At 33.8% G+C, this 15,572-nt stretch overlaps 1 protein-coding gene across 5 annotated transcripts in view; it reads right to left on the reverse strand.

The window, feature by feature from the left end:
* The window catches only part of LOC124357943 (protein spartin), a 42,906-nt gene that overhangs the window by 21,360 nt on the left and 5,974 nt on the right, over window positions 1-15,572 (reverse strand). For 4 of the 5 annotated variants that reach the window (XM_046810080.1, XM_046810081.1, XM_046810078.1 and 1 more), the window contains exons 4-6: window positions 8,707-9,041; window positions 3,667-3,708; window positions 1,180-1,317 (exon numbers count right to left, since the gene is read on the reverse strand). In XM_046810080.1, the coding sequence (XP_046666036.1) occupies window positions 1,180-1,317; window positions 3,667-3,708; window positions 8,707-9,041 (515 nt within the window). The remainder of the gene's footprint in view (window positions 1-1,179; window positions 1,318-3,666; window positions 3,709-8,706; window positions 9,042-15,572) is intronic. The other variant, XM_046810079.1, reaches the window with a different exon arrangement.

The following is a 15,572-nucleotide window of genomic DNA, read 5'->3' on the forward strand; positions in this document are numbered from 1 at the left end:
GGTACAAAACACAATGAATAAATAAATAATAACAAGAAACACATTTATTAGGCCAATCTCACACAAATATTAAACATGATATAACAGCACGGCCGGCAGAAGACAGGACAACTGACACTAGGTGATTCCAATTCCCGGTACATAAACGCTATCAGCTGATCGATCGGTTGGCGAGACACTGTTACAATGTGTTGAACAAATAATGGGAGCTGAATTGTAGCTTCTCATTTAACATGAGTTCACCCAATAAATTCCTTTTAAAATGATTATAAATTTCATATTCTTCAAGTGTGTTTAATTTACTGCCGTTGCAAAATTGATGTTAAACTTCCAGATTTTAATTAATTCCGTTTATTGTGTGCTTTTTATCCATGAAATGTTGAGCGAACAATGAAGTCTGCATTCATAATTTAGGTTTCGGACAATTCTCTTTAAATCTTTGGCTAAACGATCTGCCTGTCCGTCCAATGTAAAAACTATGGCAATCTGAACAAGTCAGTTTACAAACACCAGTTTGAACATTTTTGTTCAAGTTTTGAGATTTACATCTCAGAATGTTCCTGGTGTAGTTTGTTGTCTTGAAGACTAGGTCAAAGCCATGGAATTTAAGGTCTTTATTAATGCAATGCTGTAATGACGGACTAAACTTGACGCAAATCTACTTCTTGTCCTGCTTTTCATTTTCCGTAGTATTACCAATTAATATTCTATTCTTTGTTTTTCTTAACTATTTTGTCCACCATAGTGTTGTTACAACTATTAGCCTTCACTATATGTTTGATGATACTTAATTCTTTGTTATAATTGGTTACATTCAGTGGTACTTTGTGAAGTCAGTAAATCATGGAGTTATAAGCAGCCATATTTTGTGTATATGGATAATACTAAAGATGTCACATTGTGTAGGTCATACTCCAGAAAACTGTACAAGGAGATGCCAGAAGTTGAAAATTTCTTGAAAATTATAAAAAGATCAAAGTAGGATGGGACAGAATTCAATTTTTTCTATCTTTTTTGTCTTATCCTTGCACTAATTTCTCAGATGTCCATGTTATTTAACTTTGGGAGATATATAGAGGGCATTATGTATTTAAGTTTGAATAACAAAACACTCAAGATCAAAATACCTTCACCTCAGATCCAAAAAAAACACACAAAAATCAATGGTAAGGCACTGACCTTCTACGTCAGATCGCAAGTCAGGCAGGATGAAAGCACCATAATCTGACCGGAAGCACGGGGAAACATCTGGGACCAAGGGGTAAAACCAGTCCCCGACTTGGAGGAAGAACTTGGGCAGACTGGCATCTCTCCCATCTGTTGACACAGGTACTATTGCAATGACAAATTCAATAAATATATTTTATACTCTACACTCTCATCTCATGTATTTGCAGTTTCATAGTTTAGTTTATGTAAAATTCTGTATGAATACCAAATAGTTGTAAATTGAAAATCCTGTACTTTGACCAATTTTAAGCGTTATAAACATTTACAACCACTTCTTATTTCTTTGAAGATGAATAACAAATAAAATCTTCATAACCACTGATAAATCTTTTATTACATATTTTACATACAGTTTGCAAACAATGATGGTTCATTATACACACTAAAGAAGCATAAACCAATTGTTATTAGTTTCTGTGACTTACTAGATTTATTATTCATAGTCATTAGACAATCATAATTTGAAGCTTTTTAACCCTGAATCTGTCAAACAAGTACCTAGTCGCTTACACATATTTTTCCAATGTCTAATGACTAGTCATTAGTCATTTTTGCAGTCATATTTGTTAATAAAATTTCAGCTATTGAAAATCAGACAAATTGTATATCAGACTAATTGGGAAGTTTCACAGTTTAATTTGTGTCCATTGCAAACACAATTAGTGCCATTTCTGTAATGTCAACCGACTAGTTCTGACTAGTCACCAGTATTTGTTATATTTTATTTTATTATAGCATTGTGATTGTATCAAGTGATATAAAATTTTTCATCATGTAGCATAATAATCATAGCAATAAAAGTTCAAAATATCAAATCAATATTTAAAATGTCTAAAAATGTTTGAATGTGAATATGTGGTTTTTCAAACACACAAAATTTTGCTATTCTTCTATAAAAATAAAATAGTTTTTGGGAAGTAGAATGTTTTATGCTTTGCATAAAAAATCTTTTGGGGGACATTGTGCATATTTTGAAAAATAAAACAAAATACTATACTTTAGAATTTGTTGGGTTTTTTTTTTAATTTGTAATGCCGAAAAAAATCCTAAATTTAAATACAAAAATGGATTCAACTGCATATAAAATATGAAAAATAAAATATACAATAATATATACTTTACTTCAATAATATATATTCTAAATAGGTTTGAGTGATGTGCACAACTAGCAAAATAGTGCCTGAAATTACAGGAATTTCAACTGCCAGATCTAGGGTTAACTGTACATTGAGCTGGTTCATGCAAACTCAAAAGTCAGGAAAAAATCTTCCCTAGTCCTTCCTTTATAGTATGACTGGGTTTATAAGCCATTTCTACAAAAATCAACAGCAAGCATTGCCTCCAAAACATTTCCCCCATTAAAAAAATACACAAAATAAGAATATTCATGCCATTTTGTAATAACTGATTTTTGTAAAAAGTAATTATGTTCTTTATATTGTCTATACTGTTTTGTAGCTTTTGAAACAAGGAAGTACACACAGAGAACATAACACTGATAATAATCAAAAGACAAGAAGTTGTGTCTTAATTTTGTTCAGCTTTGTTTGAGATCATTTAGATTTACATCACATGGGGACTGGCTAATGTTTTTGGAATAGAAATCAAGAATAAAAAAATTAACATATTTAAAAAAGCATATTTTAACGTAATCCATATATTTTAACATATTCTAAAATATGTCTCAACTGATTGCCATCATATTTGAGCCACTAAGTAAAATGCAATTGTTATACAGGTGTGGCTCGAAAGTGCTGCAATCTCTAACTAAGCAAATAAGGGAAACTAATATTAATGTTTCACTGTTTGCTGTACATACCATAGCAAACATCATTTAGTTTTTTATCTGAGTGTCAGTGCTACTACAGCTGCTATCTTGTATCCAATCAATTTACTGAAATACTGGAGCATTTGGTGGGGCTATACATAAAAATATTTAAATGAGTTCATATTCTATTGATATTACAGACATACTTGAGACAAATTGTATTTTTATATTTAAAATTTAAATAATTTTAAATTAGGTAAATCATTACTTAATTCATATATTATTACTTGGTACATTTACAAGAAGAGGATTAATAACCAATAAAAAAAACCATGTTTAATTTAAAGCATGTAAACATTGTTTTTGTATACATTTATGTAAATTTTATTAAGTGAAATAGTAAGTTTGGTGAATTATTTTGGCATTAGTGATCTAACTCTCTAGTAAATTCCTAATTTCAAAAATTATTAAACAGGTTTTAATAATGTCCTGCTTATTTTTTATTAATTATTAATTTTATTTAGGTACAAAATAAAATTGGAAAGCAAAAATTAGTGGTGGTAAGAACAAAACACAAAAATAAACAAAAATTAAGTTCTTACACAATAAATTACACACAAAAATCTAACACGACAATACATTGAAAATCATAAAATCATTGCACTTACCAACAATACAATTACCATTTTCCAAAGCATTTAATGAGTGAGCTACAAACAAAAATAATCTGATATATTCGCTTTCCCACTAAACACCTAACAAGCATCTAACGTAATACATAATTCACACTAGAATGTAAATTTATGAATACTACGCAATTCACACCAGAGTAAGAAAATGTAAATTTATCATACTTAAAGCTATTAAGTTGTTTAGAGCTGCATTAAGTGAGACAGAAGTTTGTTTTTATTTCAGAATCAATTGGAAATCTCACTAATTTTTAGAACAATTCATTTTGGTTATTCTTGCTTCAAACCAAACATTAGGTGTTTACGATGGACTCTCAGAAATGTGTCACTCCTAATATTTGACATGTTGAGGGAATGATGATAATGGATGGATCACTCACGTTGGACCCAATAAAACTTAAAATAATCCCAATTTTTTATGAACTTGATTCAAAATTTTGTTCTTTGCTTTGACCTTAACTCTTTTAAACAAATGGATTTATGGTAATTTATCTTATTTTTATTTTCTTTATGTACAACCAGTTTGTTCTAACATATTCAAACACAGATCCAAGATAGTTGGGCTAACTAAAATTGACATTACCTGTCCAATTTACTGTTAAAACTGACATTACCTGTGCAATTTACTGCTAAAATTGACATTACCAGTGCAATTTACTGCTAAAATCAAGATTTAAAATTTTCATTACGGCTCTATACTGAGTGATACTATGAACTATTAATCATTCATTATGCACTAGGGTGGCTGTTGTAGTCAACGTGTTAAACTACAGTACAATAACTGTCCAGCTATTACACAAGTAGTTAACACCCTCACTACAGCTCTAAACTGAGTAATAACCAGTACTCTTTTAACCATCCAGTACACACTAGGCCGTCTAACGGAGTCTATGTATTAAAACTATGTGCATGTTAAAACATTTCTAATGTATTACTGGTTCTGAATGTATAGTTAACCTTTTAACATGGTTTGGAATTATATGAACTCATTATGAGGTTTAATGTCCAAAATAAAAGTAAAATTTACAAGAATAATTATGTATTGCAAATTTAACAACAAAACTAACAATACCAAATTTGTTTCATTCGTTTGAAAAATAAAATAATTACATTAATTTTAGTTGGTGGAGTATTTTTGCTTTTTTACATGTGAAACGTATATTCTTAAGTACAACTCCCACTTGTTTGTTATTGAAACCGATTTCAACAAATTTGGTATTGTTAGTTTTGCTATTAAATTTTAAATAAATAATTATCCTAGCAACTTTTACGTAGGATTAACAGTTTTTGGGATATCAAAGTTTGAAAAATTGTAATGCCGCCATTTTTGTAATAAAAAGTGATAGTAGGTATTTTGTTTTTATTTTTCCTTTAATTGGCTTAACATAACAGCCAAGTTTCATGTTATTTGCTCCAATGGTTTCTGAGATACGATTTAAAAAAAAATAAAAAACACACGTGGACAAACACTGAATGAAGCGAGATAGGAAATATGTGAACCCTCTCCCGCTCGAAGGCATGAATCGGCACGGACACAACATAGCCTCTGCAGGCCTATACGCACAGATCGGCACGCACTTGCTTTATCTACTGGAGCAGATGAGTGCTGCTCTCGGAGTCAGCAATAGTTGTACTAGCTTCGGGTTGTTTGGCTATCAGGAGACCATCTTGACTGTTACTTTTACAGTAGATTTATTCCATTATTTTGCTATTTATATTAGTTGTGCGGATAGAGGAAAGTGAAAAACAATGGTGGGTTGTAGTAGTACACTTCGTGACAGTGGAAAATCGGTCTCGTTATTAGTCAGTGATTGCGACGATTCAAGTGAGTGTAGTGATGTACCAGAGCTTATGTGAAGTGGTTGGTGGCATTGAAGGACTGTAGTTCGGGAGAGAGTGATCTCAGTGGTAGGGGCAGTGACGGCAAGCCAGACTATGACCTATTTTTTCCTTTTTTTTTTTTTTTTTTCTTTTTTCACAACATAATCAAGGAATGGTTACTGAGTCCAAAAATTTGCAGTTAAAAACTTGATGTCGTCAAGAAGTAGGTAAACTAGTTTAAAAACTATTATATCATTGCAAAGAGAAAATATCTTTCAAATTTGAGAATAAATAACCTTTTCTGTAAATTAAAATATAGATGAGGAGAAAATATATGAATGCATATACATACACATACATGTCTTAAACCCTTTGAGTGCGCAGCGGTTTTACTTAAATTGTAGATGTTGGTGAAATGTGCAATAAAGTGACAGGCATCTACCCAGTAGGTACGATTTTTATTTAATTAATATCACATATAATTCATTTTGTTTTGACAAATAAACTTATTTCACGGCAATCTACAAATTCTACGAACTTTTCAGTTGTGATGTTTTTTATTGTTCCACCTGCCACTTGTAGGTTATTTGTCATCAGAAAAAAAACAGATGAGCAATAGTTGGGTCAGTGACTACTGTTGCACAAGTAACTACACAGTTTCGTTCATTGTGTGTTTACATTGTTGCTAGTTTCGTGTGTTTATGCTGAAAACTGTTGTTATTACTTTTCTGCAAATGTGTTCAGTAAAACTTACAATTGCATTTAAATCTTCTTTTTCCGTGTTTTTAGTGACTTATATTCTTAATTGTTGGTTTGGTCGATGAAACTATAACGCAAGTTTCCAATTCAAACTATTGGATTTTAGGTGAAGTAAGGTTATAGAAGAAAGGTTATATTGTAGGCCTGTGTATATTTTTATATACTTTTTATATAATTGTATTTTACAAGTCGTCTTTCTTATTGAGTGCAAATGGGGTGTTATAATATTGTTTCTAAACTTTTGACAAACTTGAACAAAAATTGCTTTTTGTTGTATATTTTGTATATATTGCAGTATCTGGTTAAATATTGCTGTTAACACACCAATATTAATGAATGATTTTTCGTTCAGTTTTTCTCACATGCTCTTTCATATGGTATAGCTTAAAAAAAATTTTAAAAAATATTGTATAAATAAAATTTTTGTTTAACTTTGAAATTTATTTTTTTTTTCATTTTTTAGTTTTTTTGTTATAACCTATATCTTTTTGTCGTAAATAAAAATAAAATTATAATAATGTATGGAAAAATTACCTTGTTTATAACACACAAACCAAAAAAATAAAAATTATTCAAAACGGGTTCGAACTTGTTTTTTTAATATAGTTTTTTCCCCACACGCTTGCAAAAATCAGAAGGCATGCTCCGGCAATTTATGCTGGATGAACTTGGGAAATATGACTGTGGCTACTCAAAGGGTTAAATAATAGCATTAACAGAATTAAAAAACTCATTCTTATCTGATTAAATTGTAGAGTTTATCAACAGGGCTGTGCAGTCTTTTCTCTCGAGTTTTAGAGTCACATGTTTTGAAGTTTCTGGAAGCATGTTAAAGTGTCTTCGACTCGCTATTAGGAAGGCTTTTTTGGTGTAATGGGTTGTTCTTTGCGCTGGAAGGGATATATCATTTACCCGTCTTGTTGTTGTAGCTGTTGACGTCACCAACCCTTGGTATTTTCTATTGCGGCGTGGGGCTGTTTAACTCGATGATGTATATGGACACTACTGTGAGTATCTCAAAAGATTATAAAGGCCTCTCTACAAGTTTACTTGTAGCTGTGTCCTGCCATGATCCGCATAGACCCGCGCATAACTGAGCAAAACAAAAACAACCCGGCGCACAGCGTCGTGTGCCCCCTCCCTGGTCTCGTACATCAACTTCATTTTGAACCAACAATCTAGTTAGTTTAAATTTAATTAATATATTATTAATTTTAGTTAATTACAATGACCAGGGAACAGTATGTAAGTTGAGACGCCGGCGTTATTTTACCGAGCCCGCCGGCCTCAAGAGCGAATTAATTGAGGTTAGAAGCCACCCGTGAGAGCATGGAACATATTGGGAGCTGAGGGAGAGGGTTTAATATGTGGTGAGCTAATTTTGCTTGTTTTTGTGTTCTACTATCACACCTGAAGTTGTGCCAACCTCTCTAGAAACACCACTGTATGTTGCTATTATGTATATTTTAAGTAATTATTATCTACTCTTTGGAACCAGATGAGGAACGGGTCCGTAGGGGGGTGGCGGTTGTGGGATGCTTCATTTCGGGTGTGGTTTTGGATTGGGTTTGTGGTGGTGGTGTTATGGGTCTGTGGTAGCGATCTTGTTCATGTGTGTGTGAGTGTCATTGTGGGGAGTTGCTCAAGGTGGTGGTGGTGGGGTGGTTGGGTCGTGTGAGATAGAGGGGTGTTTGGTGTTGTAAAGGGGCTTTCCTGGTTGGAACGAGGGTGGTGTGGTGGATGTGTTTTGCGTGGCTAGTTGTGCCAGGTTTGAGGTGGGGTGGTTGTTGGGGGTGGTGTGTGGAGTTTAGTTGTCGGTCGGATGGTGGCTGTGGTGGTTGGCCAATTTAGGGGGGCTTGGGAGGGGGCTATTGTGGGGGTGGTAGTTTGGGGCGTTGGGGGGGTTGGGGGGTGGGTGCGGTAGGGGAGGAATGGGTGAGGGTTCGGGAGGTTTAGGTGAGATCGCTTTGTGAGATGTATTGGTTCGATTGGGGTGGTGAGTGGGTGGGTGGGCGATGGGTTCGGAGTGTGTGGGTTTACGCAAATTCATTTTGACTTGGGTGGTCTTGGTTTGGGTGGTGGGTGTGGTGCTGGGGTTAGGCGGTAGGCGAGGTTTTAGGTGTGGTTGGTGGTTGAGGTCTTGGTTTTATGGTTGGGGTTGGGAGGTATTGCGGGTAGTGTTAGGGGCGCGGTCGATAGTTAGGTGATGTTGGCGTGATTCGGTTTTTCGTGGGGTGTGGTTTTGGCGCTCTGGTGGGTAAATATTCTGTGGAAAACGCAGTTGTGAATCCTTGAGGATAAAATTGCTACAGATTGACTTGATACAAAATCTACTAAAATACATTTTTAAACCACTGTTATGACATAACTACTTATACAGGACAGAAAAGTACTGGATTTTCAACCACTATCATTCGTGTTGTACATTGATGTTTATACCTTCCAGTTGCAGGATCCTGAGTTGGTTGGGCTGTGACGGAGCACTGACTGTGCCGTCCGGGGAGATGAAGTACACTCGCACGTCCTCCACGTGGAAGATAACCTGCACAGACTGCATGTCCGCCTCCACCTTGAGTTCCTGCAGAGCCTGCCCCAGCTCCGTGTAGGTGCGAGGGGAACTGACGGGGGCAGGGCTACGGTTGACAGGGGATGTCGCCATCGCTTCTTCGTACGATGGTGGGGGCTCCAGCGCTAGGTCTTCCGGTCTCTCGGGAGGTCTTAGCTCTGCAGGCCTCTGCACCTGAGTGTCCGCTATCCTCGACAGTATTTCCTTTCTGGAAAACAAACACTGATTACCACTTCAGTTAAAATCCACTTTAACTTCAAAACAACTTTATTCATTCAGTATATACACCCAAATACATTACAATTAATTTTTAGAACGCTGAATATAAATTTCTGTATTTCCCACTAGCGTGCTAATACCATAAAAAATTAATTTTAATTAGTTTAAAGTTCAAACTGAATTTCCTTTTTTAAGACAAAAATGTATAAAACTTCAATTTTTTTTTTATTTATAATTTTGTACAAATTAAAATGTTTGATAATACCAAATATGGAATTGGCCAGTATGAAATACTTCAAAGCAGTCACCTGGCATAGATACAATCGCAATATCAAATAAATAAACCTCCTATTAGTCGCATACACTGTCATGTATAACAAAGTGCAGACATATCATTTAACACGCAACACAACACAGGAACAAAGCTTACTCGCCAGTCTTAAGAGTTGCACTGGCACTCTTACCAAACGGAAAAACTCGTAAAACGCGCCAGCGTACAGTCCCAAATGGCGGTCTGTAGCTACCAAAACCAGTTTTGGATCGATAAGAGGAAGCCAAGAACAATGAATGAAAAATAGCTGTCGTCTGACGATCTGTCAATGTTACCGTTTTTACAAATTACAATTCACGACAAAAAACAAAAACATAAATTAAAAGATATTCCATCATTAACCTCATGAGATTTGGCGTAATACATCTGGGAAGGATTAATGATGGGCTATTTTACTTCTAGAGTTATCACATTACAAATCGTCAAGGGAATATATGGCTTCAATTTTACCCTAAATCTTTTTATACACATCCCCTGATTTAAGGAAGTTCGTTATAAAATGTTGATCCAACACACCTAGGTTTCTTTTTCAAAGTTGTAAGGTCTGGAGACTTATTGCTACATATTACAACTGTGAATCTTATAAAATAGTTGTGATTGTCTCCTATCATTTCCGGTGCCTGAAGTTCCTAGAATTCTTCATCCAATGACACAGATTAACAATAAGCACGTTGTCCTTACAAAGGAGAAATAAGGAGACCCCAATTCATAATCAATCAAATGTTGAGGACACATTTCAATTCAGATACTGTATTTTAGGTAATAATAATAAATCCTTCAGAAATAGGTCTATTCATAGTAGGTAATGTTAATTTAAATTAAAAGCTAAGATAAATTACTACAATTTTAAAAAAAGAACACTTTCCAGTATACATGTTATAGTACTCAAGTGGTAAATATTTGTTTCCACCCTAATGCAATGTTTTTTGAAAAACTTTTACATATTTAGTCTTATTTTTAACCCTTTGAGGTCTCGATAAAAATTGCTTCGACTGTCCTCAGGTCGTATTTAATTTCTGTTAGAGTACAGTTCTTTGACAATACACAAATGCAATTTTTAAATCCCTTTTTCTGCAACTTTTTTATTTTTTTCTCTTTATATATCAATGTAAATAAACTAAAAAGAATATTTAAATTATTTTATAGTATTTTTTTATAACTTTAAGTAACATTTAAAAAATATAAAAAAAGTATAAAAATATAAAAAAATAATTTTTATTTCTTTATACATATGTAATAAACCAAAATTACATGAATACAGGTGAAAAGGCACTAGGATCTTATCAGATACATGTTATTCATTATATTATATAATACATTATATGTATTATAATTTTGCCTTGGTCCAGCCCTAGACCTACTTTGGGTAACATGTCTAGCTCTTCCTCTTAGTCTACTAGTTTGTAGCCTAGGCCTAACTCTGTTATTTGCATCTCCTTGTCCTACTTCTATCACATTATCCACGAATTGATCAAATTCTTCCCCATCATTACCTAAAGTTTCCAATCCAAACACATCACTTTCGTCGTCTAGGTTACCGGCGTCTAGGTTACCATCATTTACCACAATGTTTCCAGAAGAATTTTCAATATGATTCAACTCACAATCACTATCACGGCCTTCTTCAATAATCTGTTTTTCATTTTGGATACTAATTTCACTGAAAATACTATCACAATCATCTAATTCATCTAATATCTCGTCATCGTCAGTAAAACTTGTACTTGGACCAGCCATATTTGTAAACACGGCGCAAGTGCAGACGTCAGTTGGTCTTCTATTTTCACTTCCAATGCCTCCTATATCGTGAATAAAGATCGATGTAGCATTCACGTAACCAAAATAGAAGTCCAAAGTACTGAATAAATCAAATACCGAACAGCAATAGGTTAGAAATGACCAAACAAGCAGTGACATTATCCGGTTGACCTATTGTCGACATGCGAGCGTTCAGCGAAACTGCCGCGGTCGACCTATAGTCGACGACCGATCGCAAAGGGTTAATTAAATGGGTAAATACGAATTATGATAAAACAAAGGAAACAGGGTATCACCAAATGCCTCAAAGAACGAACTTTTCACACCATTGATGAATTTACAAGAAATCACTTTACCCTAAGAAGCCCAAAAAAGGAACAAAAACAATTAATTTTAACTTCTCAATGTATAGCTTCCTTGTTTCCAACGCCAATTCTCCAAATAAAGCCAACTCTTAAAATTCGGAAAGTATTTGTGGAGCTACCTAAACTACAGACAAAATTACATTAATCTTCCTACAAACTCAAATAGAAACAAAGCTATCCGAAGTGATTAAAAACTGCAGTATGAAGTTATAATTATAAGGTCAAATAAAAAATTTTAATTAGTGTGAATTTATAAAAGAATTAATAACCAAAATAAACACCACGCACAAGGAGATATAGCTACATAGAAACAATCAGTTTATTAGAATGTATTGTTATAAACTCATCAAATAGGACATAACAACAATACATACCAAAGGCGTAGCGCCCAGAGCTGATGAGCAATAATCTCAGATTACTCACTAGATGAATAATGAATGTGTTTCTGACACCTGAATTATAGGCTAGGGTCACATCAATCAAACGTAATAGCAGGCCAGGAATTGAAAACTGATTTAAATGAACAGGGCTGATAACGCATTAGTAATGAAATTGCACAATATTTATCACTACTTGTTGATTTTGACTTGAGCAATCGTTTTAACTGAACATCTTTATCCAAGTGATTGGACTTTATATTACTACAGAGACTGGCATTAGTATTGTGGTTGCCTCCATTAATAGCCTGATAATGTAACATGTGTTCGGCTGCAAACTTAGAAATGTTTCAGTAATCAAAACTACAAGTATATTTCTGAATAGAAGACAGTTTTAGAGATTATTTATAGATGTAACTTTGATTGTTGGAGAATCTAAGCAAACATGCTGAATTAGGATCAAAAGTATTGATGTGTAACCTAATGCAACAGAAAAATATTTATCCAACTTGAATTTTGTTTAAATAATATTGTCTGAGATTTTAAAAAATTCCACAGTTCACAAGGATGAACAATATGGCTACAACAGTCTATTAAATAATAGACAATTCTTGGTAGAAGTTCAATGTCTCCCTCATAACATTCTAACGAAAGCACAATCAACTCTAATACCGGTACAGAGAGGTGTGCTCCAAGGATCAGTGTTGGTCCCTTCTTATTCCTACTGCTAAAAAAACTATCTACCAAATCAACTTCTACACATCTGTCATACTGTAATTTTCCCATATGACACTGTCACAACAGTTGCAGAAAAATCAAGTGAGCAGATCGACATCAAAGCCTACATTGCTCATACTGCCACTCAGTTGACCTTTGCTAAATGAGGGATAACTCTGCAGATGGAAAAAGGAAACCACCCAACCAAAAAAGGAAACTTACGCTGGACTAGCTGATCTGAAGAGAGAAGAAAACACCAAGTACCTTGAAGTTGTTACAGATGAGAACTGTAAGATATGCGGGACGTCACTGTACACTATATGGGTCGGGATAAAATAATAAGATGTTACATTTTAGAGTACCATTGCTCTAAGACCGTTCATAAAGGAACGGACGGGACACGGAGGTTTACATGACGGTGTCTGGTGGTGGACTCCGGGCTAGCTAGCTAGCTTGGACAGTTGGTTGTAGAGTAGTGGCGTGATGTGACGTCACAGGAGAGCAGCCTATGAGCATTCTTTATTCGTATGGATTAAATCGGACTACATCGTATGATACATCGCCTGACAATACATACTGCCAACATAACTAGTGCAGACATTAAATATTGCTATGGGTACATTACCAACTTAGTATTTATCACACTAAATACACTACAAGAACCTTACATGAAAACCTCATATTGATTAGCGGAGTAAAAAACTCAGCTCAGGAATTTACAACATCGGACAAACTACAAGTGGGAGTACAACAGTGAAAATTGTGTATTTTGCGTTTTTTGAATCCCACCTGAGATATGTGTTGGCAATATGTGTAGTATAGCCAGCTCAAACCTGGAAAGAGTTGTTATCCACCAGAAACAATCAATTAGGTGCCTAGCACGACTGAACCAATTTTGTGCTGCCATCTCATAATTTAAGTTCTATAAAAAAGGGGTAGCTATAAAGGAGTTTTGTTTTGTAACAATATGCCCTACCACCTCAAGAAATAAAATGGCAGCGATTTAGTAGAAAACTGACAACATAACTGGAATACAGACCTTTTTACAGTGAGAAAGCATTTTTGGAGACACTTGACTAAAGAAGAGTACTTTACAGACACTGACTATTAAAATTTTCTGTACCACAAATATATATTTTGATTTTTGTGCTGTTCTAAATAATGTTAATCTGAACGGACATTTTCCATTTGTAAAGTTTTGCAACAGAAAAAACGAAGACAGAAGAAGATGTTTAGACGATTGGGACCAGCTCTCTTCTTTAGCTGATAAGTTAAGCAAGAAAGTAAACAATGTAAAAAATTGAGTAACTCACCAAAGTCAAAGTTTCAATACCACCTTTTCACTAAACTCCATCTCTTTAATAAAGGCATTTTTTATCTATTTCATTTAATTTTAAAACACAATCATAAATAGCATCAAGGTCAGAAGGAGAAACAAATAACAAGACACAAGAAAGACATTCCACTGAAACAGGATGCACATCATTCTTTCAAATTATTCGTCGATAACGAACAACAAACAGAATTTACAAGCCATATCGTATGGCAATAAGTTAGAATTCAACAATATTGGTATATGGCCAGTCTGAGATCAGAGACAGACATAGATAGTGTATATATAAACATTTACTTACAAGTGATAAAATTCATCTCAAGAAGTGAGGGAATTGGTAATTACATTTACCTATTATTATGTGACGGACAAAACATTAATATTTATTCTAGAACATTAAGCCAATGTACAGGAAATTTCATCTCTACAAGTGAGGGAATTGATTAATACATTTTATCCGTTATTATGTGACGAACATAACATTTATATTTATTCTACAACATTAAGCTAATAGACAGGAAAATTCATCTCAACAAGTGAGGGAATTGATTATTACATTTACTTATTATTATGTGACGGACAATACACTCTATTTATTTTACAACATTAAGCCAATGTACAGGAAAATTCATCTCAACAAGTGAGGGAATTGGTTATTACATTTACCTATCATTATGTGACGGACAATACACTCTATTTATTTTACAACATTAAGCCAATGTACAGGAAAATTCATCTCAACAAGTGAGGGAATTGGTTATTACATTTACCTATCATTATGTGACGGACAATACACTCTATTTATTTTACAACATTAAGCCAATGTACAGGAAAATTCATCTCAACAAGTGAGGGAATTGGTTATTACATTTACCTATCATTATGTGACGGACAATACACTCTATTTATTTTACAACATTAAGCCAATGTACAGGAAAATTCATCTCAACAAGTGAGGGAATTGGTTATTACATTTACCTATTATTATGTGACGGACAAAACATTAATATTTATTCTGCAATAATAAGCCAATGTACAGGAAAATCCATCTCAACAAGTGAGGGAATTGATTAATACATCATCTATTATTATGTGATGGACAAAACATTAATATTTATTCTGCAATAATAAGCCAATGTACAGGAAAATTCATCTCAACAAGTGAGGGAATTGGTTATTACATTTACCTATTATTATGTGACGGACAAAACATTAATATTTATTCTGCAATAATAAGCCAATGTACAGGAAAATCCATCTCAACAAGTGAGGGAATTGATTAATACATCATCTATTATTATGTGATGGACAAAACATTAATATTTATTCTGCAATAATAAGCCAATGTACAGGAAAATTCATCTCAACAAGTGAGGGAATTGGTTATTACATTTACCTATCATTATGTGACGGACAAAACATTAATATTTATTCTGCAATAATAAGCCAATGTACAGGAAAATCCATCTCAACAAGTGAGGGAATTGATTAATACATCATCTATTAATATGTGATGGACAAAACATTAATATTTATTCTGCAATAATAAGCCAATGTACAGGAAAATTCATCTCAACAAGTGAGGGAATTGGTTATTACATTTACCTATCATTATGTGACGGACAAAACATTAATATTT

This window comes from Homalodisca vitripennis, chromosome 3, assembly GCF_021130785.1.
Source record: "Homalodisca vitripennis isolate AUS2020 chromosome 3, UT_GWSS_2.1, whole genome shotgun sequence".
NCBI classification, from domain to species: Eukaryota; Metazoa; Arthropoda; class Insecta; order Hemiptera; family Cicadellidae; genus Homalodisca; species Homalodisca vitripennis.